The sequence below is a fragment of the Panthera leo genome, chromosome B1 (assembly GCF_018350215.1).
Source record: "Panthera leo isolate Ple1 chromosome B1, P.leo_Ple1_pat1.1, whole genome shotgun sequence".
NCBI lineage: Eukaryota > Metazoa > Chordata > Mammalia > Carnivora > Felidae > Panthera > Panthera leo.
In genome coordinates, this window is record NC_056682.1 from 34,640,653 (window position 1) to 34,665,155 (window position 24,503).

Genomic DNA, 24,503 nt, shown 5'->3' on the forward strand with positions numbered 1-24,503 from the left:
ATGTGCACATACTGGACAAGGGGTTAATATCCCAAACATATATAAAGATCTCATACAACTTAATAACCAAAAAATTAAGATAATTTTTTGATTAAAAAACTAAACAGACACTTTCCAGAGAGGACATTAAAATGGCCAAACGGCACATGAAAAGATGCTCAGCATCCCTAATCATCAGGGAAATGCAAATCAAAACCACGAAGAAATTTCATCTCATACCTGTTAGGATGTCTGCAGGTGCTGGTAAGAATGTGGTGAAAAGGTAACCCTTATACTTTGTAGGTAGGAATGTAAATTGGTCCAAGAAATATGGAAAACAATACGGAGGTTCCTCAAAAAATTAGAACTAGTTGATACAATCCAGTCAATCCATTTCCGGGTATACACCCAAAGGAAACAAAAACAGGATTTCAACAGGATGTCTGCACTCCCATGTTTACCGCAGCATTAATTAAAGGAGCCAAGATACAGAAACAACCCAAATGCCCATCAACAGATGAATGGTTAAAAAAGATGTAGTACATATACATAATGGAATATTCAGCCGTAAGAAAAGAGGAAATCCCGCCATTTGTGACAGGATGGATGGAGCTTGGGCACAGTATGCTAAGTGAGATAAGTCAGACAGAGAAAGATAGTAGTTGTTGATATCACTTGCTCGTGGAATCTGAAAAAGTCAAACCTGGGGCTCCTGGGTGGCTCAGTCAGTTAAGCATCCCCCTCTTGGTTTCAGCTCAGGTCATGATCTCACAGTTCATGGGTTCGAGCCCTGCGTTGGGCTCTGAGCTGACAGTGTGGAGCCTGCTGACAATTCTCTCTCTCCCTCTCTCTCTCTGCCCCTCCCCCCAACTCTCTCCCTGTCTCTCTCAAAATAAATAAACTTTTTTTTAAGGCTTTTTTAAAAAGCCCATAAAAAAACAGTAAAATGGTGGTTACCAGGGCAAGGGGAGGGATAAGATTGATGGTATTTAAGGATGCAAACTTATTATAACAAGTAATAAATAAGCCATAGAGTTCTAAGGTACAGTATAAGGAGTATAGACAGTAATGCTGTACTATAACTATGTAATGTGAAAGTATCATTACAAGGGCAGTCATAGGACAGCGTATAAATGTATCAAAGTAAGACACTGTACACCTCAGACTTACACAATGTTACGTGTCATTTCTCGTCAGTAAAAACAAAAAGCTGGACAGGTCTCGGATTGTCAGGCCGTGGGGCAGTGGAGTTCGGCCTTTGTTCTGGGGGTCAGACCAGTAGCAGAGAATAGAGTTGGTTGGAGTGGAGGAGGAGGGCAGGCGGAATGACTAGGTCTCTGTGACGCCTTAAATCCAGGTGGAAATGAAAATGGGTAAAGACTGGATAGGGAATGTTGTAGAAAGAGAATCAGGTGCAGCAACTGAGTGGCAATGAGAGACAAAGGAACGGGAAGAGTCAAAGTTACTTTGTTTTTAGAACCTTGCGATTGATAGGTGTAACTTGATAAAGTGAAAACTCCGTTATTTCAAAACAGTTTCAAAAGAAAACTAGCACTGAGGGAATTACATCTTTACCTGTGTAATTAATATGAAACCGTAAATTTTAAAGTTGAGAGGTATCAGAAAAATACCAGGAAAACATAAAATACATCAACAGGCATGTGTTACTTCAGATGATGTTCTCCCAAGTTGTCAGGGAGTAAAGTAAATGAGTTGTTTGCACGGACTGCATCGATAAGAGTTGTACCAAGTATCTTAAAACTTTATTCTTCTTCTCTTCACCCTGTGAAATGTCTCTAGGTGTATATGCTTGGATTGGCATTAATTTTGTCCTTGGACGATTCGAGCATATTGAAGATGGTAAGTATGTTTCCAACTAATGTGTCTGACTGGAAATGATGGCTGGTCCATCTAATCCAAAGGATAGAAAAGGAGCGAAGGTTTGTGACACAACTGAGCGTGTAGGAGCAGAGAGGGGGACTAACGTTTCACACCATTACCTTGACTTCAGGTGGGAGGAGTGGATTGCATTTGCCTAGTTAGGCTTGAAAGTACCATGAAAACAAGGGGACTCTTCACGGGGTCTCAGTGCTCTGGATTTGTTCTGTTCCAATGGCTGTTTTTGTTCTTTGCAGATGAGGAGGCAGTTGTGGAGGTTAACATTCCTGGCAGTGAAAGCAGGGAAGCCATTCTCCGTAAAAGGACAGCCGGTATTCTCGACATGGGAGGCGTGTCGACCCAGATAGCATACGAAGTTCCCAAAACTGTAAGCTTTGCCTCCTCACAGCAGGTTATTATCTGTCAAATTTTCTTCTGTTTGCTTTGGTTTTCCTTTAACATGTCTCCATCCATTTTTGTTTTGTTTCCTGAGTCTGAACACACCCTTACTATGCTTGCTGAGGTCCCACCTTCCCGACCCAGGAGAAAGGAGTCAGGAGGAAGCCAAGCAAACCTCCGTTTGTGTTTGTTCATTGAAGTCGGCTGGTTTGTTTTCTGAACTTCACAGTTTTTGTTTGGTATAAATGTCAGTTACATGCTTGAATTTTTGTTTGTATTTTCTCTTCAATCACTTCTTTTCTCAACAGATATTGTAAAACTTAATGTAATGGCATCATATTTCTTAAGTTATAGTTGGGGAACGTGCTGCTTTTCTTTTCTTTTTTTTTTTTTATAAGGCTCAGACAGCTTTTGACTTTTCTGGAAAGGACTGAGGTTTGAATGCACTGCTTGCACATTTCTGAAAAGGGTTCCTCTGTTTCTCTCCATGCCCTTCGTGGCTTTCAGTCACTGCCTGTAGTTCCCCAGTAGGCTGGGCAGCCTTGTATAGTGAGCACCAGAAAGGTTTCTACATGTGTTCCTGAATTGCTACATGTCTTTGCGATTCTGTTTCCACTCAGCTATAAATTTCCACCAAAGCCTGGTTTCCTGCACTATGACTTTCCTGTCATATAGTGTAGTGGTTTAAAAAGGCTGCAGCTAGACAAGTCTAGGCTCCCTCGTCAGGCTGGCCTCAACTAGTTGTGTGACCTGATGCACATCACTTAAGTTCTTTGAACTTGGTTCTTCATCTGTAAATGTGAATGCAAGTACCTCTCACGGGGGCTTATTATAAAGCTGAAATGCTCTAGTGCAGATAGTATATCTAATGTACTGCCAGGCACCCAATGTTCACTCACTAAATGTTATTGGTATATTTATTAAGCTCTTAAGAAAAATGCTTTCTAAATTCAAGTATTACAATTTGTGTTTCCTACTTCTCATCCAGGAATGCCTCTAGAAACTATTGCACTCTGTTAAAAGTCATGTTTTCCTCCTCAAGATAAAGCAAAAACAAAACAAAAACAAATAACATAGCAGGTTTGGAAAAAATACTGAAAAATCAGGGCTAAAAGTTTTCTGTGTATGCATCACCCAAAAAAACCCATTGTTATCATTTTGTATTTCTTTTTATTCATTTTTTTCCTCTTTATAGTTTTTTAAAATACAGTTGTTGTAATATTGCTGTTTATACAATTTTGCATCGCTTATTTAATAGGGCATATGCATGTTCCTCCATAAAATATTACCATAATTGACGAAACCCCCTTGAGGTTGTAGATTTAGATAACACCCAGTTTTTTTCTCGCACAGAATCGCTGAAGTCATATTTGTGTCTAAAGACTTTTCAACGGTTAGAATTATTCCTAAAGCATAGGCTTCCATAAGTAGGTTTTCTAGATTGGGGGATGTGAACTACATCGCTCACATCCCTTTACAGAAAGTAACGGTATCACAGATGTGCAGCATATCTGGAATTTCCTAAGTCAGAATTGTCATATTGAATTCAGAGGGATGCTTAGAAGGGTCCTTGGGAAACGCAGAAGCAGAATTTTTTTGCTGCTTTTAGATGAGAATCTTTATAGATCCTTCTTTTTCACAGGAGGTAATTGTTATGGTATTGCCTAAAATATTAAAGTTTTTTATCCTTGCATCTGCAGGAAGAAGTCGCTAAGAACTTGTTGGCTGAATTTAACTTGGGATGTGATGTTCACCAAACTGAGCATGTGTACCGGGTCTACGTGGCCACATTTCTTGGGTTTGGTGGCAATGCTGCTCGACAGAGATACGAAGACCGAATATTTGCCAACACAGTTCAAAAGAACAGGTAAAGCACCTTCTGCTTCTCAGCGTTCACTTTCAGATCTCGGTCTCTGCTTGTAGAGCACCTCTCCAGGCAAAGCTGGGAGACCTCAAGCAGCAGAAGTGTGTCCACGCCATCAGCTTTCGACTCCCCTGCTAGCTGAGAAATAATTGAAGGGGCACTGGGGTCCTGCCTTCAGCCCCGAATCCACACCCCCCTGGATTAGAAATTTCACTATTAACATAGTAGGAGTTTTGAGCCCTGGGTAGTGTATTTCACATTGCAGAGTCCCTGGGAAACTCAGTACCTGGGCTACTGCAGATGTCCTGGGGGCCAGCGGTACGTGACGATAAAATTGTCATTGATGATGGACGGGAATTATGTGTTGTTCTGGTGGTGTTCTGGAAAACCAGCCTGTGCAGTTATTTAGTGGATAAAACCATAGGGCAGGAAGGTATTCAAGAGCAAGAAATGATCCAGAAGTCTAAGTTAGTGGTTTTAAACATTTTTAGCAGGGAAACTTTTAAAAATGAGTTTATGAAGAATTCTGGTATCGAAGAAATATAAAACAAAAGCAATGCTTTATCAGTTTAAATTTATTTTATCAGTTTAAGTATATAGCAGTTATTTATTTGAAATCAGTTCATAAGAAGAGCAAAGCTGTGTGGATGAATAAAAATATCTGAAATCTGGGGTTATATAAAATATCCTATTAATTACTGTTTTGTTTTCTTTGTTTTGATGAGCAATTTTGAGGGAAAAAAAATCCTAATTTATACAGATAAATGGTAGTGTATAGTTAGTTCCTTGATCAATTTAATCTTAATAAGCCTGGGGAGGCCTGAACTTGAAGAATGACCAAGTCAGAGCCATTCAGTACCACACTTTCCAGAAATTCACATGTGTGAATAGGAAGAACAATAAAAACTTCTTCTCCAGACATTAATTGAATGGTGTTAGTTAAGAGATGGGTAGTCCCAGGGCACCTGGTGGCTCAGTCAGTTAAGTGCCTGACTCTTTGTTTCGGCTCAGGTCATGATCTCACGGCTTTGTGGGCTCCAGTCCCACATCGGGCCCTGTGATGACCGTGCAGAGCCTGCTTGGGATTCTCTCTCCCCCTCTCTCTCTGCCCCCTGCCCGACTCACACTGTCTCTGTCTCAAAAATAAATAAACTTTAAAAAAAAGAGAGAGAGATAGGTAGTCGCATAATTTCTTTTTAAGCGTGGTGTATTATACGGTACATTGTGGCATAATTATTTTCTATAATAAATAGTCCTAAAATAGAAATATTTTATAAGTGATGTTTGAATTAGAACTTTGGAATTTTTTTTAATGTTCGTTTATTTTTGAGAGAGAGCATGACCGGAGAAGGCCAGAAAGAGGGAAATAGAGGATCCGAAGCAGGCTCTGTGCAGTGAACACAGAGCCTGAATGCAGGGCTTGAACTCACGAACCATGAGATCATGACCTGAGCGGAAATCAAGAGTTGGCCGCTTCACTGAGGGCCACCCAGGCGCCTTGTGAATTAGAACTTTGGAGAAACACCTTCTGCAGTGTTAATTTTTACTAATTGATTTTAATGTCAAGAAACTTGTATAACAGACAATTCAGTGGTACTTCTTAATTTAGATATAGGGCAACTAAAAACAGTAATTTGACGAGTCTTGGACTTTGATAATAATTATAAATGTTAGTCATCACTTTTTACATATGAATTGAGCCTTGAAACGCATCGCTATTTCTCTATTAGTAGCCATTGAGTTTTAAAAACGAAACATTTTTATTTAATGGCGAAGACCTTAACTTACTACATTCTAGTCCATCTTGAGTTGCCCTGAGTTTAGGAATAACCAACCTGTCAGTTGAGTGGCAGTCTCCGAAGACGTACACAGCCTTTTCGGCCCATGTGACATCACGGCATCAAACACTAACAGGTCCAGTTGTTGTAAGCTGTTTTTTGCTCCTCGCTTGCTTAATTGTGACAAGCAGTGAGTACACATAATGGGATGACAGATGCAGGGAAATTTCACCGGGAAGTCATGAGCACAGCGCATTCCGGTAGACAGTTAAGATTTCTTTTCCATGGGAATTCTCAGAGCCTGTAGTACAGTGGACACTCTCTTATCTACAGCAATTGGGATCAATAGTTGATTTTTAAAAATCAGTTAAAACCTGGGCTCCTGGGTGGCTCAGTCAGTCAAGCGTCGGACTTTGGCTCAGGTCATGGTCTCGCAGTTAGTGAGTTTAAGCTCCTCATCGGGCTGTGCGCTGACAGCCTGGAGCCTGCTTTGGATTCTGTGTCTCCCTCTCTCTCTGGCCCTCCCCTGAGCGTGCGCGCGCGGTCTCTCTCTCTCTCTCAAAAATGAATAAACTTGGGGCGCCTGGGTGGCGCAGTCGGTTAAGCGTCCGACTTCAGCCAGGTCACGATCTCGCGGTCCGTGAGTTCGAGCCCCGCGTCAGGCTCTGGGCTGATGGCTCGGAGCCTGGAGCCTGTTTCCGATTCTGTGTCTCCCTCTCTCTCTGCCCCTCCCCCGTTCATGCTCTGTCTCTCTCTGTCCCAAAAATAAATAAAAAAATGTTGAAAAAAAAATTAAAAAAAAAAAAAAAGAATAAACTTAAAAAAAAATCAGTTAAAACAGAGGATCAGAAATCGAATCAAACCACAAGCATCTTAATTTATGTGTTCGTTTGCCAGTCTTTTGCTCTGGACTAAGGTCTTTTCTTAGGCTACACCCGTCATCTCTCTGGCATGCACCACACCTCATCTCAGTGTCATTTTGGCTTTTTTAAAGATTACCAGGGGCTTAACAGACATTTGTAAAGGAATTTGATTTTTAAAGTTCTAGATTTTTCCCACATTTTCCCAGTGTTTTTAAACCATGCTAATACTGAACTTGACAGCAGTTTTCGAGCAACTTGCCTTTATTGTGTTTTTCTAAGGCATCTAATGTGGCTTGCACGGACCCAGTTACTTCTGTCTGTAGTCACTTTTCATCTCTGTATGATTACACCGGCAAGCTCTAGTGGCAGAAGAGGGTTGGAAGCGACACAGTTGGTGGGCATTCAGCTGCAGTGAACTTTAGACTGAGAGGAGTTCCGGAACCGCAGGCACACGGGCCGAGAGTGCAGGCCGTGTGCCAGGGTACAGAAAGCTCTGGTAATCTGACCAGGTAGCTGTTTCACTGGACCCTGTTACAGTGTCTGCGTAGGTATCTGCTGTATGCACGTGTGGATGGGTGGTGAACCAACCTCCTCCAGGAGGGAGCTCGAGAACCTGTTTCCCTGACCTCGTTATCCCGGAACCCTTTCGTGTTCCCCCAGGACACCCTGCAGGGCTCACGTTCCACACAGCATGTCTTGAGAAACGCTGGCTTGCAGCCGCTGCTTGAAAACACGGTTTTCTGTCAGTCTCAAATCAAGTTTCTCTTTGTCCCGTAGGCTCCTGGGGAAGCAGACTGGTCTGGCTCCTGACACCCCATACCTGGACCCTTGCTTACCCCTGGACATTAAGGACGAAATCCAGCAAAATGGGCAGACCATGTACCTCCGGGGAACAGGAGACTTTGACCTGTGCCGAGAGACCATCCAGCCTTTCATGAATAAAACAAACGAGACGCAGACCTCCCTCAACGGGGTCTACCAGCCTCCCATTCACTTCCAGAACAGCGAATTCTATGGCTTTTCGGAGTTCTACTACTGCACTGAGGATGTGTTACGAATGGGGGGGGACTACAACGCTGCTACTTTTACTAAAGCCGCAAAGGTAACCTTCAAAGAAACCCTCTTCTCCTGCATGCTTTTGAGAGATGGTGTAGACACTGGCAGCCTGTGTCCCCCCTTCACGTTTGGAGGCCCAGCCCAAGAGCAGAGGAAGGTGGAGGATGGAAGGCTGTAGTGCAACCTGTTGGGGATCCTGTTCCTTGGCTGAGCGAAAGAGGTAGTCCCGACAGGAGTCACAGATCCGCGGGGAGCCACCTGCTGCCCACCACTCCGGGCACTGCTCTGATGGCCAGTGGCTTCCGGGTGACAGACTTGCATATTACTCTGTAGTAATGCCACTGGTATCAGGCCATACTCCTGCAGCCTTCCTGTCGCTTAGCTGCCGGGACCCCTGTTCTCTTGTTGGCCACTGCCCAGGGTTCCCTACCTTCATACCCCCTAAACCTTGGTGATACTGGACTTCCACCCTTGGAAGGGTGTGGACCCTCAGGCTCTTAGCTGGTCTCTTCCATGCTCATGGTTCGCAACTACTGCCCACCAAGAAGAGGCTCCAGCCTCCATGCCCGGTGCCTCTTAGATTTCGTGACCCAAAGCAAACCGGTTTCACCATTTTCTCCCCGTGCCCTTCATCCTGTGATGTTGTCTCAGTTAATGGCATCCCTGACCATCTGGTCACCTCTCAAAACTCAGGAGTTCCAGACTTCTCCCTACCATTCATTCCTCCCTCGCTGCACATCCCCCATAATCAGTCATCAAGCATGTTATTTTACCTGTATTCATTTCTCAAAGCCCTCCCTGCTTTCTGTCCTGCTCTCTCCGCCATAGCGGGGCCTGCGTCTGTCACCTGCCCTACTACAGGAGCCTCCCCGCTGGCCTTCCTGCGTCTGGTCTCCCTCTGTCATACATCAGTCACGCCGCTCCCAGAGACAGACCTGTCTAAAGCACAAGTCTCCTCTCTATTTATTGTCTTCAGCGGCTTCCTTTTATACCAGGATAAATCACAAATGCCTTAGCGTGCCTTCTTCCCGGGGCCTCCTCTCCCAACCTCTCATGACCTACTCCAATCATAGCTACTCGTTGCCCTTGGATCCAAGCTACTTCCCATCTTGTCTTCATTCACGCTGTTTCCTCTGCCCTGAATGTCTGTCCTTACCTCTCACCCCAGACTGAGTGTTGTTCTGTGTTCCCTGGAGCAGTTTCACCATCTCTCAGAGCCTCAGTTTCTTCCTCCTTGAAATAGATGTTGCAATCATAGCCATGCCAAGGAGTGATCTTAAGTATTGCACTCAGAAAAGGCCCTTAGTGCTCAGTAGATCTTAGTTATTAATATTATTACAGGGGCACCTGGCCGGCTCGGTTGGTTAAGTGTCCGACTTTGGGTTTCGCCTCAAATCATGACCTGTTTGTGAGTTCGAGCTCCGAGTCGGGCCCCTCGCTGACAGTGCAGAGCCTGCCTGGGATTCTCCCTCCCTCTGTCTCTGCTCCTCCTGCGGCCACATGCCCGTGTGCTCTCTCTCTCTCTCTCAAAGCAAAAATCTTTAAAAATACATAATATTACAAATAACTTCAGGAAAAGATGGCACCTCTCTCCCTTCACCTAAAGACAAAGCCTTCTGTAATCAGCTTGGTGTTCCCCGAGCCTTGCACTGTGTCACTTCAGACACAGGCGGCCACTCTGAACCAGCTCAGGTACCACTTCACTCTTCCAGAAGCTTACGCCAGTCGCAGGCAGTCACAGAGGAGGAAACTAAGCAGTTTCGAAGAGGCTGGTTGTGGGCAGGGAAGTTTTCTGTAACAATAACTTTGGCAGAATTTTAAGACAGAACAACCATGGTCTTTGCTGATCAGTAAGCATTTGCTGGGTTCACGTTACACATAGAGGTGAAGCTTGTGTTGCCTAATTGGAAGGATATGGTTGTTTATGAATATGAATTTGGTAAACCCTTTTTAAAATGAAGAACCTATTCACTTACCGGTGATTTATTTGGGGTGAAATTTCTTCCAGGATTATTGTGCAACAAAGTGGTCGATCCTGCGGGAACGCTTTGACCGAGGACTGTATGCCTCACACGCCGACCTCCACAGGCTAAAGTAAGCAGTGGGTGGCCGTCCCCAGGCGGTTTTAAGAAACTGTGCACGAGTGTTGGCCCCTGGCTTGCCACACCCAGGCCCCAGTCTACTTTTGCATCCTCATCGGTCACTGTTTCCCCTCACCTACCCTGGGCTCCTTTCAGACAGGACAACAGCTACTTGTGTCCAAACATGTCTTACGGTGTTTTGTTCACTTTTGCTGTTCCTTCCACCTAGAGTTCCACTGTCCGTCCCTTGCTTGTTGAAGTCCTGCCCAGACCTCAGAGTCAGGTCAGCGCTATCTCACGTCTTCCTCTGCCCCTTCAAGCAGACGCCACCCACCTCAGTCTCCAGAGCGCGCATTATGTCTCCCCAGTGGCATTTATCAAATTCTGCCTTATTTCTTAGTAACTTGGTGCTTTTCAAAAATCCTGTCATTATAAGTCATTTAAGTGCATTGGCTGTCTTATTACTAACTTAGCCCAGCACTTTGCAAAAAGTAAGTCTCTAATAAGGATTTCAGATCACAAAATAACAGAGCTGAAAAGGACCCTCTGCCTTCTCGTTTTATAATAAACTGAGGTCCAAAGAAGTTGGCACTTTATCAGTGTAAATGATCGCCTGAGGTAAAAATATGTCATGGCCATGTATTAAATCCTACCGAGACCGCATTTCGTGAGCTCATTGATTTTGACAGGTGAATTATTTTGGGTTGTGGACAAGGGGACAAACCAAGTAAATCAACCGGAAAGGCGCACATGGGTGGTCCGGCTGCTCAATGCAGGCCTAGGGAAGCCTTTGCACCCGCGTTGGTCACAGGGAAAGGCCGTTTCGGCGTCTGGTTCATTTTGACAAGCAAATGAATTCCACTTATGTTTGTGCTTGGTGTTCGTAGGTATCAGTGCTTCAAGTCTGCCTGGATGTTTGAGGTGTTCCATAGGGGCTTTTCGTTTCCTGTCAACTACAAAAACTTAAAGACAGCCTTACAAGTTTACGATAAGGAGGTTCAGTGGACCCTCGGAGCAATCCTTTACAGGACCCGGTTTTTACCGTTAAGGTACGGCTCTGAATTTGGTGACGAGAATCAAACAGAAGATGCTTTTCTGTGGTTATGATCAGCGCGGCAGCTGTGGTTTGAGGGCGTTTGGGGTAAGCGCTGGCCGTGGGCAGGACTGTGGTCAGTGAACTTTGACTTTGGTCTTCCCCCCAGTGCATCCTTCCCACCCCACCCATCCCGTCAGATGCAGCACGAAACTGTTTGATTTTTCCCAAGTGTCTTTCCCTGGCCCCTGCACGGAAGGGTTAGTTCTGGGGTTCTTCACCTTTGTGGCTTTGGACTCCTTCTCAAAATACTGTTTTTAATGTATGAAGTCAATAACAGGTTACAGAGGAAACCACAGTATTGAAATATAGACATCAAATATATTTCTCAAATTTATCAAATATTTACAGAAAACGTATTGGCGACATAGTGATACGTGTTCTTTTTTGTTAAAACGTGAAATAACAAATCCGGGAGCAGAACTAGTGCTTCCTGTAATTTCAGTACAGTGATGTCAGTGATGTGTGTCGACGTCTGGAGGCACCTGCCAGCCCCCACCACGCCACGTGACGGCGGCCTGTGAGCTGCCCCACGGTCAAAGCCACAAGCAGTGCCGACGCTCCCGTAGCTTGTGGTCTGCACTCGTGGTTGGTGGCAATGCCGGTCGGAATCGGGAAAATAAAGGTGGACGTTTTCCCCGTTCGCGTTCGCAGACCTGGCTGTCAGCTGGCCCCGCATAACAACCCTGGTGCACTCACAAATGAGGAGTTCGTTTTCAGGGGATTTTTTTTATCCCCTTCACTTAATTGAGCATGTCCCAGCAATCCGTTTAGCTGGGCTAACCGCAAAGAAGTGTGAGTCGTGGCTGTTACTGCTCCCAGACAGGTGGTCTGATTCCACATTGGCGTCCAGCTCGTAGTGAAACCCTCACAGTTCTTTTAAAGTTCTCTGATTTTTGACCCAAGTTACAGTGATGGTAGCTGAACGCACGTTCACGTGGTATCCTGTTAATAATTACAGCCACCCTCTGTTAGGCCAGGCGGCCTCCGTTACAGAAGGAAAGAAACTGAGCCCTGGAGACCGGGATGGCAGTTTTTGTCTCCGAGCGGAGCCCTAAATCCGGTTCCTCCGATAGGGCACGTGCCCCGTGCGCTGTCACATCACGTTCCTGGCCTGATTCGCCCTCTTTGTTCTGTGTCCCGCTGCCCAGGGATATCCAGCAGGAGACCTTCCGGGCCAGTCACGCTCACTGGAGGGGCTTCTCCTTTGTCTACAATCACTACCTGTTCTCGGGCTGCTTCCTGGTGGTCCTGCTCTCCATCCTCCTCTACCTGCTGCGGCTGCGGCGCATTCATAGGCGGACGCTGCGTGGCGCTTCGACCACCACCCTCTGGCTGGAGGAAGGCCTGCCGTCCCAGAAGATGGCCGCGTGAACTTAGGGACGGGAGTTCGAGAGCCCAGGAAGACTTTCTGAAGGAAAAGCCATTTTTGCCTCAGGGTTTCTCCTCCTTATTCTCTTTCGGCTTTGTTTTTCCTTTCCCTTTTTTGTTCCTTGCAACAAAAACAAACTCCACTGTCGTAAGCTCTGCCTGTCCAGAAAGTGTTGCGGTTAGCCGTTCTGAATACAGGTTTAAGTGGAGGAAAAAGGGAAAATGACTTTGTTTTTGCTGCATAGGATACCGACGAAGATTTTTGGCTTTTCTCTGAGGGATGTTAAATTTTAAACAGCTGCACTTTGCCTCTGGAGGGAATGGCAAAGCCGTTTGCCATCAGTGGTGGTGGCACTGACGAGTGTCGCGTTCTCAGAACCAGAACCCGCCCGGCGGAAATCGCAGTCCTCTTTTTGTCCGTCTCAAAAGCTCTAAGCTGAAGAGGGTGGTGTGTAGTTTTCACTTACTGTTCAGGTCTGTCACTACATGTTTTGTTTGTGGGCTGAAAAACTCAAAGCCATTTATACCCAAGACGGAGAAAGGCAGGCACCAGGAGGTAACTGTTTTTAAAACTGATAGTCCTGGAAGATGTGAAATAACGACTAGAGCAGTGCACACGTGTGTGTGAGAGAGTGTTTTGTGTGTGTGTGTGTGAAAAAGTGAGAGAATGCGTGTGTGAGAGAAAGTATGAGAGAATGTGTGTGTGTGAGAGAGAGAGAAAGAATGTGAGAGAGAATGTGTGTGTGAAACAGAATGTGTGTGTGAGAAAGTGTGCGTATGAGAAAGTGTGGGAGAGAAGCGTGTGTGTGTAGGAGGAAGAGTGTGTGTGAGAGAGAGGGAATGTGGGTGCATGAGAGAGCAATGCTAAGGGTAGAGAGAATGCAGTGCTCTTTCTTTTGAAAGCACACACACTTCAAAATTTATTGTTTCATTTCTTTTTATGTAGAAAAATCCCCATTACCGTTCATGCATTGTCTTTCCTCACCACGGGTAATGACTTGCTCAGTCGCACCTTTCAGCAGCCTTAGAACATTATGTCTTTGAGTTGGAAAATCCCTCAAGTTTCACCGCTTTCGACATCATTGGAACTGGAGCTCGTGCCTACTGACAGGCACGTCCGCATTTCTTAGTGGTACGTTTTTCCGGGCTTAATTGTGCTCTAGTTTCCTCCAACTTCGAGTTGGTGTTCCCCTCCTTAATTAAAAATGGTCTCAGTGGTTTTATTTTGGAGGCCCCCATGCTTACAGGTTCTCTTTATTACGGCCATGATTGAGGCCATGGTTAATACCACTGTAAATCCGGACAAAGAGAAGGGTCTGACTTCAACAAGAAATAAACTCACATTTTGAGAAAACGGGTTCGACATTTTAAACAAAGACCTAAAGAGGACAGCTGGATTGGTGTATGTGAGATCGGTTGTTTTACACCTATTCATTTTGTTTAGAAGCTTTGGGAATTCTCATACCTAGTTTTTTAGGTGAAGTTCTTTTTATGAGTGTGTGTGTGTGTGTGTGTGTGTGTGTGTGTGTGCGTGCTGTTTCTTAGAACAGTGAAATTCGGTTGGTTGGTAGCAAATGTTTATTTTGAGAACCATCAGCTGCTTTTTCAGACTTCGTTGATTAGAGAAAGGATTCAGATCCTGGAGCTCTTATTTAACTTAGATTTTTATCTTGTTTATTATTTAAAACATGGCATACTGTATCTTGATGACTTGAAAAGATTACAAATGTATAAAAGAAACGCAAATTCTCTTACTCTGCTCTTCACAGTGAATATTCTAACAGTGAAAAAGTTATCGGTAGAATACTTGTCTCTGAGATCTACGGAAGGTTGGAGGAGCGGCGTCCTGGTACAGCCTCTGATGTGTGTGGGGTCTTGTTTCAGAGAGGACGGAGGTAAATGGCCCTGTGAAAGGTCCAGCTTCAGAAACGCTGGTCTCCAGCTATTCAAGTGCTCGGTCCCTGGTAAATGCTGTTCCTTATCAAGACCCAGCCACCGATGAGCAGTGTTTTAGATACCCCGGGAGCAAAGTGAGCTGGCGTGCTCGTCCTTGAATCCTCTGACGGGGTTTGTCCTGTAGACTGCGGGTGGCATTAGCGGCGAAGAGGGAGTGTGTTTACGCGTTAGCTTTTCTGCTGCCCACCATTGGGAGTAGTAAGTGACCTGAGAATGAAACTTTTCAAATGCCTGGAGTATGTGATTTTTGCCTTTAAAATCAAGGCAAGGATTAGCCAGCATAGGCCCAGATTTAAATGGGCCTTAGTTCAGACTTCCCACCATAGATTGCCACTTTTTAAACAAAGGGTGCCAGTGTGGTCCAGCTCGGTACCGTTTGGGGGCAGAATCGAGACAGCCAGTTCTGCTTTACACCTAGCCTAGGGATCCCTCCGCAAGGACCTACCTCAGTCTTCGAAAGAAATCCCAAACCAGGGTTCCAAGGCCCAAACAACCTTATACTTTACATAGTTAAGTGCCCATGTTCCCCTGCCAAAGAACTCCCAGGACTAGGGCTTGGCCAACTATTGGCCACAGGGAAAATCTAGAAGACCTTTGAGCTGAGAATGGTTTTTCAATTTTTAAAAGGTTGTTAAAAGAAAAAAAAAGGGGGAAGAATATGTGACAGTGTATGTGACCTGTCGAGCCTAAAATACTTACTAAATGTCCCTTTATGGACAGATGTCCCTTAAAGATGTTCACCGACCCCTGCGCGAACGACCCCATTCAAGAAGGCATACGCACCACATTCTCTTAGTTCATGAGGCTAGTTGCCGTGTATGGGCACAAAAAGAGCTGGGCAAGAGCTGACCAGTTTTCAATCCTGAAGTATTTGTGTGTGTACCAGAATTCCACTTCTTGCCTTTCCCTCTAGATTATTTTCAAGGTCAGTTTTCCAGTAAGCCAGCAAACATGCGTCCCCCCACGGGCTGAGAAGGTGCTGTTCAGGAAGGAGGGCTTGCTGAGTTATGTGGAGAGGCCTGCATTCTCCAGAGGATCTCACGTGGGTCTTTCTGACACAAGGGGGGCCGGGCTGAGAGGCAAGCACGGGAGGAGCTTATTAATCCAGGAGAGGAGTTCATAGCAATTAAGGGCTGGCCAAGAAGGCAGGGAACTCAGAATACTTGGAATAGAAAGCAAAAGAAATGGCGCCAGTGGGGTTTTCAGCAGCCTCGTGGAAGAAAACGCCGTGTCGAGCCTTGCTGGGAGTGCCGCTACGGGAGACGCTCTCCTGTCGTCACACTGTGCGCTGCTGCTTTCCAGACCTCCGAGGACGCTCCCCGAGATCTGGCAGTCCATTGAAGGACATCACAGTAACAGTACAAACATACCCCTTTGTAACCAGTGCTGCTTGCATATTTTCACCCTCAACTGCTGGCCTTGGCGCTCCCCAGCCCTGGGGGGGGGGGGGGGGGGGGGTAAGCTGGAGAGTCTGCGTGTGGCTGCGCCTGGCCCCCCTGGACAGCTGGGAGGGTCACTTGTTCACACCTGCTCACTCAGGTTGGCAACCTCTTAGATGGACAGATATTTAAAGTTTAAACATCAGGCCTGCATAGAATAGTTTTCCTTAGAAGAAGCATGCATCAAGAAGCTTGGAAAGGCAAATGTGTTTTCTAAGCTTTAAAAAAAAAAAAAAATCGGCTTTAGGGTTTTGTGTGATTATGTGCAATGCAGCAAAACTACCGACACGTAAATTATTTAGCTATTTACTTCTACTTGAGTGTTTTCTTTTTTGTGGTACTGCTTTTCCGGTTCAGTAATGAATGATGTGCCCCACCAAGGAAAATTCTTTGTTCTGTCACTGAGGTGATATTTTACAGTTAAGAATTACAAAAACTAAGGGAGATCTTTAAATGGTTTTTTTTAATTTCAATGATGTTTTCCATTCAGGATAAGGATAATGGCCTTTGGGGTGCTGTGGGCTCCGATGAGTTTCCATATTTGGCAGCCTCATGTTGCCACGCTCGCACACAGAAGGGTGTGGAGAGCCAGTAAAATGAAAGCTCATCTGCTGGCCCACAGACCCTCTGTGAGCTTGCTTGCTTATGACCGAAGTAGGTTTTCCTCTGGTGTTTGAATCTTGTCACCTGTTAGAATGCTTAGTTGAACTGGAGTCTCAATTCGGTACAATAAATGGTCTGAGTCTGACTGCACACCCTGCATTTGCTGTATTTACATGCATACAGTGAAGCACACTCAGTCTGTGTTCTGGAGGGAGGGGTCTGCGTGTCCAGCAGCTCACAAGCCAAATATTTCACAAGGAGAAATATTTACCAAGGTGTAATATCAACCCGTGCGTCAATAGCAAAGGCCATTCGGTGCCAACTGTTAATAAGGTTATCATTTTAAGATATTAACTATAGGGGCGCCTGGGTGGCTCCCTTGGTTAGGTGTCCCAACTCTTGATCTCCGCTCAGGTCTTGATCTCCGGGTTGTGAGTTCAAGCCCCACATTGGGTGTGAAGCCTACTTTAAAGTAAATAAATAAATAATAAATAAAATATTCACTCTGAATATAGATCAGAAAACTAGAATTAATGAACTTTTATGTATTTTTTCTTATAAATAGTGAAATCAAATACTAACCTTACATTACACGGTTCTGCAGTTAGATCTAAGCTTAAAAGCATGGTCTTGTTTCCAGAGAAATGTGAATCTCCATGTTTATGTTACTAACAACTATTAGAAACTACAATTCTTTCAGCTGCTTGAGACTGTATAGAGGTTTACCCTGGGGTGGGAGGAGGTGAGCCCGAGCCATAACCCAAAAACAGATGATGGAGACAGGTGGAGCGGGAAGGGACCGGCTGTTAACAAAAAGAAGAGCCTAAGACATATGTATGGAAGGGTGTGAGGGACTAGCAGAGCACAGTGGGAGTTCAGCGTGAGCACAGAAGCACGGTACGTGGAAGGCAGAAAGAATGGGATGATGAAGTTGAAAGAGAACTTGCTTAAATAATTTCTGAGGTAGGACAATAAATATAGGTCTTTGGGCCGGAGGGCAAATAAAATATTTAAGGCATCTAAAGATGTCTAAATTTTACTCCACTTGATTGACGAGAAGTAAGTACCTGTTTCCAACAGCTGCCCGTGTCAACAGGGCCGAAAGGCCGTGGTTTGGGATTTTTGTTTATTATCCGTTTCCATTTGCCCCACGAATGTGGAATGCACGGGAAGCTTTTTTTTTTTTCCACCCTGAAATGCTAATGGTTTGCACAGAGGGGTTCTGGCGTTCGCACTGGTCTGGGAGCAGAGACTCCAACGTCATCTGTATCGCAGTCAGACTGTCTTCTTATGGAAAGGTCATCAGAGGACAAAGCAGTGCCCCTTCACCCCAGTGGCCCGCGTGGCAGATTCTGCGATTTGCCTGGAGCATCAGCATCTGCGGGAAACCCAACACCTCGAGGTGTCCTCCCAGCCCCACCTTGTGTGAGCGCCTGATGGCCTCAGCCTGCCATCCCCCTCTTCTTAACAAAAAAGAAGTGACCGGTTGAGGCATTTCCATTTGTTCTTAAGAAGGTGTTAGTTCCCCCAGCAGTGTTGTCTCTTTCTATCAATATATCCATTAAGGTTGACTAAGCCCTGCCTCAGCCAAGACAGCGGCTTTGGCCTCCTATCTTTGCCCTTCACCCTTGATCCTGTTTGGCAGGCGAATTAGCTCTGGGCTCCAGACTTCACGGCCGCTTAAACGTTTCTGTCAACAGCCTGTTGTGTGTAAGAGACCCAAATAAGAAAACCCAGCCTGCAAAAGGATTTCTGCCCTGAGAAAAATGCTGAAAGCCCCTCACAGAACATAATGGGGGTAGTCGCAAAAGACAGGAGGCTTGTCTAAATGCATAAACTCAACGAAATGGAGGGAAAAGGAGACACTTTTTTCTTCCTGAAAAAAGGAGAAGGGGGAAGGAAGAGTTGGTCTGTGGCCAGGTCATGAGTGCCCTCCTCATTCCCCGTGTGGGACTTACTCTGTCACTGTATTATGATTTCTAGGAAGTACCCAGGTCTGTTCTCACAGGTTTATGATTGGTAAGGGTTTTTTTAATTAAAAACTTTTTAATGTTTATTTATTTTTAAAAGAGAGAAACAGAGTGCAAGCAGGGGAGGAGCAGAAAGAGAGGGAGACACAGAGTCTGAAGCAGGCTCCAGGCTCTGAGCTGTCAGCAAAGATCCCGACACGGGGCTCGAACTCACGAACCATGAGATCATGACCTGAGCCAAAGTCAAACACTTGACTGACTGAGCCACCCAGGTACCCCTGAAGCGGGCAATTTTGGAAAGATGAATCATACTCGTCCTGCCTGTGATTTCACGGCCTCAACTCCAGGAACCACACCCCACACTTTCTCCTAAAATTCCATCTTTTCCACCCGGCACAAGCTTTATCTATTACTTAGATTTGAGATGAAGACTGAGACACTTAAATGTTTGTTTTTTTTTTTTAAGTTTATTTATTTTGAGACAGAGACAGTGTGAGTGAGGGAGGTGCAGAGAGAGAAGGAGAGAGAGAGAATCCCAAGCAGGTTTTGCACTGTCTGCAGAGCCCGATGTAGGGGCTTGATCCCACGAACATCATGACCTGAGCTGAAACCAAGAGTCAGACACGTAACCTACTGAGCCACCCGGGCACCTCAAGACACTTAAATAGGTTCTGCTTAGCCTTGTTATTTTATTTGGGTCATGGCAGCCCAAGAAGATTTTCTGGAACTGCCCAGCCATTCTCCATTCTGTTCGAATAAACATGTTTAAATTACCTTCCACCTTTTGTGGCCCTGTGGTCCATCAGTGAGTGTGTCTGTTCCACCCTGATGACCCTCCTTGCACATGGATCGTGATGCGTTTACTTCACGTATTTGTATATTTAGAACTGATCCAACGAAGAAATACTTTGTGGCGTGTAGTTCTTCCTCAATATTTGTTCTAATCAAAATCTAGTTTCTTGGTCACATGACCACTTCTGAGTGTCTATGGCTTGTGAAGCAGCTCTTTTTACAAAGCTTTTATTCTCAGTCTGCTTTCTTCTTTCAGGATGGCCGAGCTCCGCTCAGTTTCAGCACCACATGCAGCGTGATGTGCCGGGTGAAATGGGGTCCCAGGCCTCTCTGGAATCTGTCCACTTCCTCCCTCCCACCATGAAGTTTGCTAAGGGAGTGTTGCATTTTATGGCTATGTTTAGCAAAACTTAGGAAAACCAAATTTACTTCAAGTGCCTTCCTTTCTTCTCAACCCAATCACTCCTTGAAGAAAAGGAAAAAGAAACCCCAGAATCAGGTAGAAATGAATAGGGGCAAACTAGATGGATGTTTCCCAAAACCCAGCATAGAGGAAGGTAATTTCTGTATATTGATCTTGTTCTAAGCATAACTTCAGAAGTTTTTTTTACTCTAAATTATCCTTAAAAGTCGTCACCTTTTTACCCCTCCCCTCCCCCGCAGAGCACCCAATGTAAGAAAGAATGGATTTAGAAACATCAGAAGTAAAGATTTCTGTTCAGCAGCCATCACAATCAAAGCTAACAGATGGCAGACTAAGAAGGCATTTGCAGTGACTCAAATTGACAAGGAATTAATATATATTTACAAGGTTTCTTGCAAACCAGGGAGCCTGGGTGGCTCTGTCAGTTGAGCGTCCGACTTCGGCTCGGGTCATGATCTCCCAGTTCGTGAGTTCGAGCTCCCCGTCGAGCTCTGTGCTGACGGCTCAGAGCCTGGAGCCTGCTTCAGATTCCGTGTCTCCCCCTCTGCCCTTTCCCCGCTCATGCTCTGTCTCTCTCTCTCAAAGATGAATAAACATTAAAAAAAAAAAAAAAAGATTTCTTGCAAGTCAAGAAAAAAGGAAGAAGAAAATGGACTGTGGGTCTTAGTAGATGGTTCACAGAAGGGCAGACCCAAATGGTTAACAAGAGATCAATGAAAGAGCCAGAGAAAATCAAATGAGAATAAAGAGCCCCTCAAATGCCAAACTTTAAGTGTCGGCAGTGATGTGGGGACTGTGACTTAGGTATAAACCACTCCAGGCGCTCTAGAAAGTGCTTTACAGTTGGTGGTGCTTATGTCCAAGTGCCAGTGCTCCCCAGGGAAATGTCCGCCTGGGGCCACGAGGGAGGTACAGATGGATGCTTTCAGCAGTGTTACTCAAGTGTCTGTTGTTGGAGGCAAGCAAGGTTTTGGATAAGTGAAAGGGGCAGGTGCCTACTGTGGAATACTGGGTAGCTGTTAAAATCAATGAACCAGGGGCACCTGGGTGACTCAGTCGATTCACACTTCTGACTCTTGATTTCGGATCAGGTCATGATAGGGTTGTGGGATCGAGCCCCGCATTGAATCAAGAGTCAGATGCTCAGCACAGAGCCTGCTTGGGATTCTCTCTCTCCCTCTCCCTCTCCCCCTCCCCTGCTCGTGTGCTCTCTAAAAAAATTAACAATGAACTGGAGGTAAGGACAGCAACATGGATGGATCATAGAAATAGTGTTGAGCACTTAACAAAGAAATGAAATGTGTAGTATAATGCCGTTTATGTAACTGGCACAAAATACTGTGTCACGAGGGAACACCTCTTGTGACTGTGCAACATTAACATGCGTGTTGTGAGGACACAGATTGGTTATGGAAGGAGGACAAAGAATTGGTTATGGTTTTAGGCTGACCAACCACACCTATTTGCCCAGGTCGTTCTTGGTTTTCATACTGAGAGCCACACGTCCCAGTAAAGCCTCAGATCAGGGCCAACACGGATGTCCACTCCCACGCTGTCCTTCAACATGGCAGCCTTAAAAAAAAAAAACTTCCACAGAATCCAACCAGTTGGCTCTCCATTTCACTCAAGGGAAGAACCAAAATTTTTCTAATGGCCTATAAGCTGCCTGATATGCTTGCCCCAACTCCGCACCTCTCTGACCACTGTAAGTTCTCTGACTCTCTCCGCTCCCACCCCACTCTCCTCAGGACCTTCAATGACAGCTGTCCCGTGAAGGGCCACCTGGCCACCTACTTAAAACTGACTTCATCCCTCCCCAGCACTTTCCAGCCTCCTTACCCTGCTTGCGTTTTCCCCCCATGGTACCACCTTCTAGCATACTCTACATTCATTATATGCATTGTGAATCTCTCCACTAGAGTGCAGTCCACAGGGACAGAAAGTTTTCGTGTTCATTTTGGTGTTCTATCCCTGGCGCCTGACACTGGGTCTGATACACAGTAAAGGCTCAATAAACATTTGTGGAACGAAAGAAAAAAAGATCCTTGCAGGAAGGGGTAACTGTGGGCTGAGAACTGAGGAATATGCTGAACACCTTCTGCCCCAGCAGGGCTCAGACTCCTTCCTTTACTGGAGGGAAAGAATGTGCTTCCTGTACAGAATCATCCAAGAAGCCTAATAATGGTCTGCGATGTGCCCAGCAGGCTGTTTAAACACTTTATTAGTGTGCATAATCCTCAAGACAACGTCATGAGGAGGTGCGTTTATTATTCTCATTTTATAGGTGGAGAAACAGACATGGAGAGGTTACATAACTTGCCCACGGCTACACAGCTCTTAAGTGTGGGGCTGGAATTTGAAATCTGGCAGCCTATTCTAGAGTTCCACTAGCCAATAAGCCAGCGTGGCCAGGCCTAATTGAGAGGGGCTGTAAGTGCAAAATATACGCCAGATTTCAAAGACTTAGCACAAAAAAATTAAGTAAAAGGTCTCAATTTGTTTATATTGGTTACATAAGACATGGTAATATTTTGGCTATGTTGAGTTAAATAAAAGATTAATGCCACCTATTTTTACCTGTTTCTTAGGGACGCTAGAAACTTCAGTTAGACCAGCAGCACCAGTATCTCAGAGGCCTGATAGACGTGCCAAGTCTCAGGGCTGGACCGAGACCTCTGGAACCGGATTCTTCATTTGACAGGGTCTCTAGGTCATTGGACAACGCGCACTGAAGGTTGAGAGTGCTGCTCTAGACCAGGAGTCAGCACAGTTTCTCACCAAAAGGCCAGATAGTAAATACTTGAGCTTCACAGACCGTAGGACTTCTGTCCAAAACTTACTTCACTCTGCTTTTGTAGTGGGAAATGTGTCACAGACCATATGTAAATAAATAGGTGTGGATTTGCTCCAAAAAAATTTTTTTTCTTTACAAAAAGGCAGTGGTAGGCCAGTTCTTCCCATGGGCTGTAATTTTCCAGCTCCTACTCTAGACCCTGCGCTGTGCTGGGGCTAATATTAAGAAAACACATCCTGCCTCCAAGATCCCATTCTCTGCCTTTCGTTTCCTTCCAGACTCTGCTTGAGAGTTACAGCCCCTGATTTCTGCTTCCTACCAGGTGTTACTTAAGTGTCCCCAGGATCCTGAAACTCCGTACTTCCTCTCTCTATGCACCACCTTAGTAACTCGGACCAGAAACCTGGAAACATTCTACATGATTTCTTCCTACGCTCTCTCTCCATCTAATCAGTCACAATCAAGTATCAGATCCACCATTTTTCTTGGATAAAAGTTTCCAGGTGCAGCCTCAGTCATCCCATCTGGATAGATTCCCCCTAGAGACTGAAGGGGGCATCCCCTGATCAGAGACGCCCGCTGAGCAGCTGCCGAAAGACATGTCGCCACCTGGTGGCTGCTCTAACTCCCATGCTCTCTGTGTGAGAACCTGAACTTCCCCACTGAAGAAGCTTTGTATCCTTTGCAGCATAATCACCTAAAAGTACTCATTTTATCGGTGGAAATCCAGAAATGTGTGAATTGTACAAAGTGATAAAGATAATACATATGAAGTTTTCCAGGCTCTCGCTTTGACTCCACTGTGAGTAGGGAACCAAAAGGATGTGATCATGTGACCAGGTAGTTCCCCAGTTCCCCGGGGATAATGCTGGGGGTTTTCTTTTTCTTTTTTTTTCTTTCTTCCTCCCTTTCTTTCTTTCTTTTTTTTTTTTTTTTTTTTACTTGAGAAAGAGAGAGCACGAGGAGGGGACAAGGGTTGAGGGGGAGAGAGAGAGAGAGAGAGAGAGAGAGAGAGAGAGAGAATCTTAAGCAGGCTCCACGTTCAGTGTGGAGCTGGATGCAGGGCTCGATCCCATGACCCTGGAGCATAACCTGAGCTGAAATCAAGAGTCAGCCGCCCAACGGACAGAGCCACCCAGGCGCCCCCACACCGCTTGCTCGCCAGAGCAGAGGCTGGCCTGAGAAGATCTGGAGAGCGGAGGCTGAGCACGACAGACTCATCCTTCACTCTCACACAAACGAGTCCTAACCATGGTGATGAGGTGTGAACGTCAGGCCTGCAAGAAATTCACTTCAGATCAACCCCTTGGAATAGCAGGCACGTTAGATTCCAGCGGCTGCCCTAACAAATTACCACAAACTCAGGTGGCTTAAAACAACAGAAATTTACTCTCATGGTTCTGAAGGCTGGACGTGCAAAGTGCTCACAGGGCCACACTCCCCACCAAGGCTCTGGAGAAGGGTCTTCTCTCTGGCTTCCTGTGGTGGCCCACAATCCTTGGCGCCCTTGGCTGTGGCAGACATCCCTCCAGCCCTGCCTCTGTCTTCACATGGCCTTCTCCTCTGGGTCTCTTCTGTGTCTTCAGATCTCTCCTTAGAAGGACACTTATCATTGGACTTAGGACCTAATACAATCACATTTTAGTCCATCCCATCCACCAAGACCTGATTGCCAAACAAGGTCATGTTCACATGTCCCCGTGTTAGGACTTCTTATCTTTTCAGTGCACAGAACTCAACCCACAACAGCAGACTATTTATTAAGCATCTTCTAGAAAGAAAGGGTTTTTGAAATGACATGGGTAATTGGACCCCTCAGAAATGTAGGGAAACCAATGTGAGAAATGGGCAAATTTGCTATCACAGTAGATTTTACCACACTTTTCCTAGTTAATAGATCAAGCAGCAAAAGTCAGTTTACTACACTTGAATAACATACTAAGCAAACAATAACTGAACATTTATAGAGCACACACTTTTTAAGCACAGGCAGAATATTTAAAAAATTTAAGCCTAACAGAGACACCTGGGTGACTTGGTAGGTCAAGCATCTGACTCTTGGTTTCGCCTCAGGTCATGATTTCATGGTTTGTGAGTTTAAGCCCTGCATCAGGCTCTATGCTGACAGTTTAGAGCCTGCTTGGGATTCTCTGTCTTCCTCTC

The 24,503-nt window shown here is 45.4% G+C and overlaps 1 protein-coding gene across 5 annotated transcripts in view; it reads left to right on the forward strand.

Moving 5' to 3' along the window:
• ENTPD4 (ectonucleoside triphosphate diphosphohydrolase 4) overlaps positions 1-22,609 on the forward strand; it is a 43,164-nt gene extending 20,555 nt beyond the window's left edge. For 2 of the 5 annotated variants that reach the window (XM_042934560.1, XM_042934561.1), the window contains 7 exons: positions 1,780-1,839; positions 2,115-2,269; positions 3,957-4,123; positions 7,539-7,863; positions 9,826-9,911; positions 10,786-10,947; positions 12,143-13,049. In XM_042934560.1, coding sequence (XP_042790494.1) covers positions 1,780-1,839; positions 2,115-2,269; positions 3,957-4,123; positions 7,539-7,863; positions 9,826-9,911; positions 10,786-10,947; positions 12,143-12,365 — 1,178 coding nt within the window. In that variant the 3' untranslated portion in view covers positions 12,366-13,049. Of the gene's footprint in view, positions 1-1,779; positions 1,840-2,114; positions 2,270-3,956; positions 4,124-7,538; positions 7,864-9,825; positions 9,912-10,785; positions 10,948-12,142; positions 13,050-13,308; positions 14,117-22,134 lie in introns of those variants that run through there. The other 3 variants (XR_006201564.1, XM_042934563.1, XM_042934562.1) reach the window with 3 other exon arrangements.
• Positions 22,610-24,503: the final 1,894 nt, after the last annotated feature.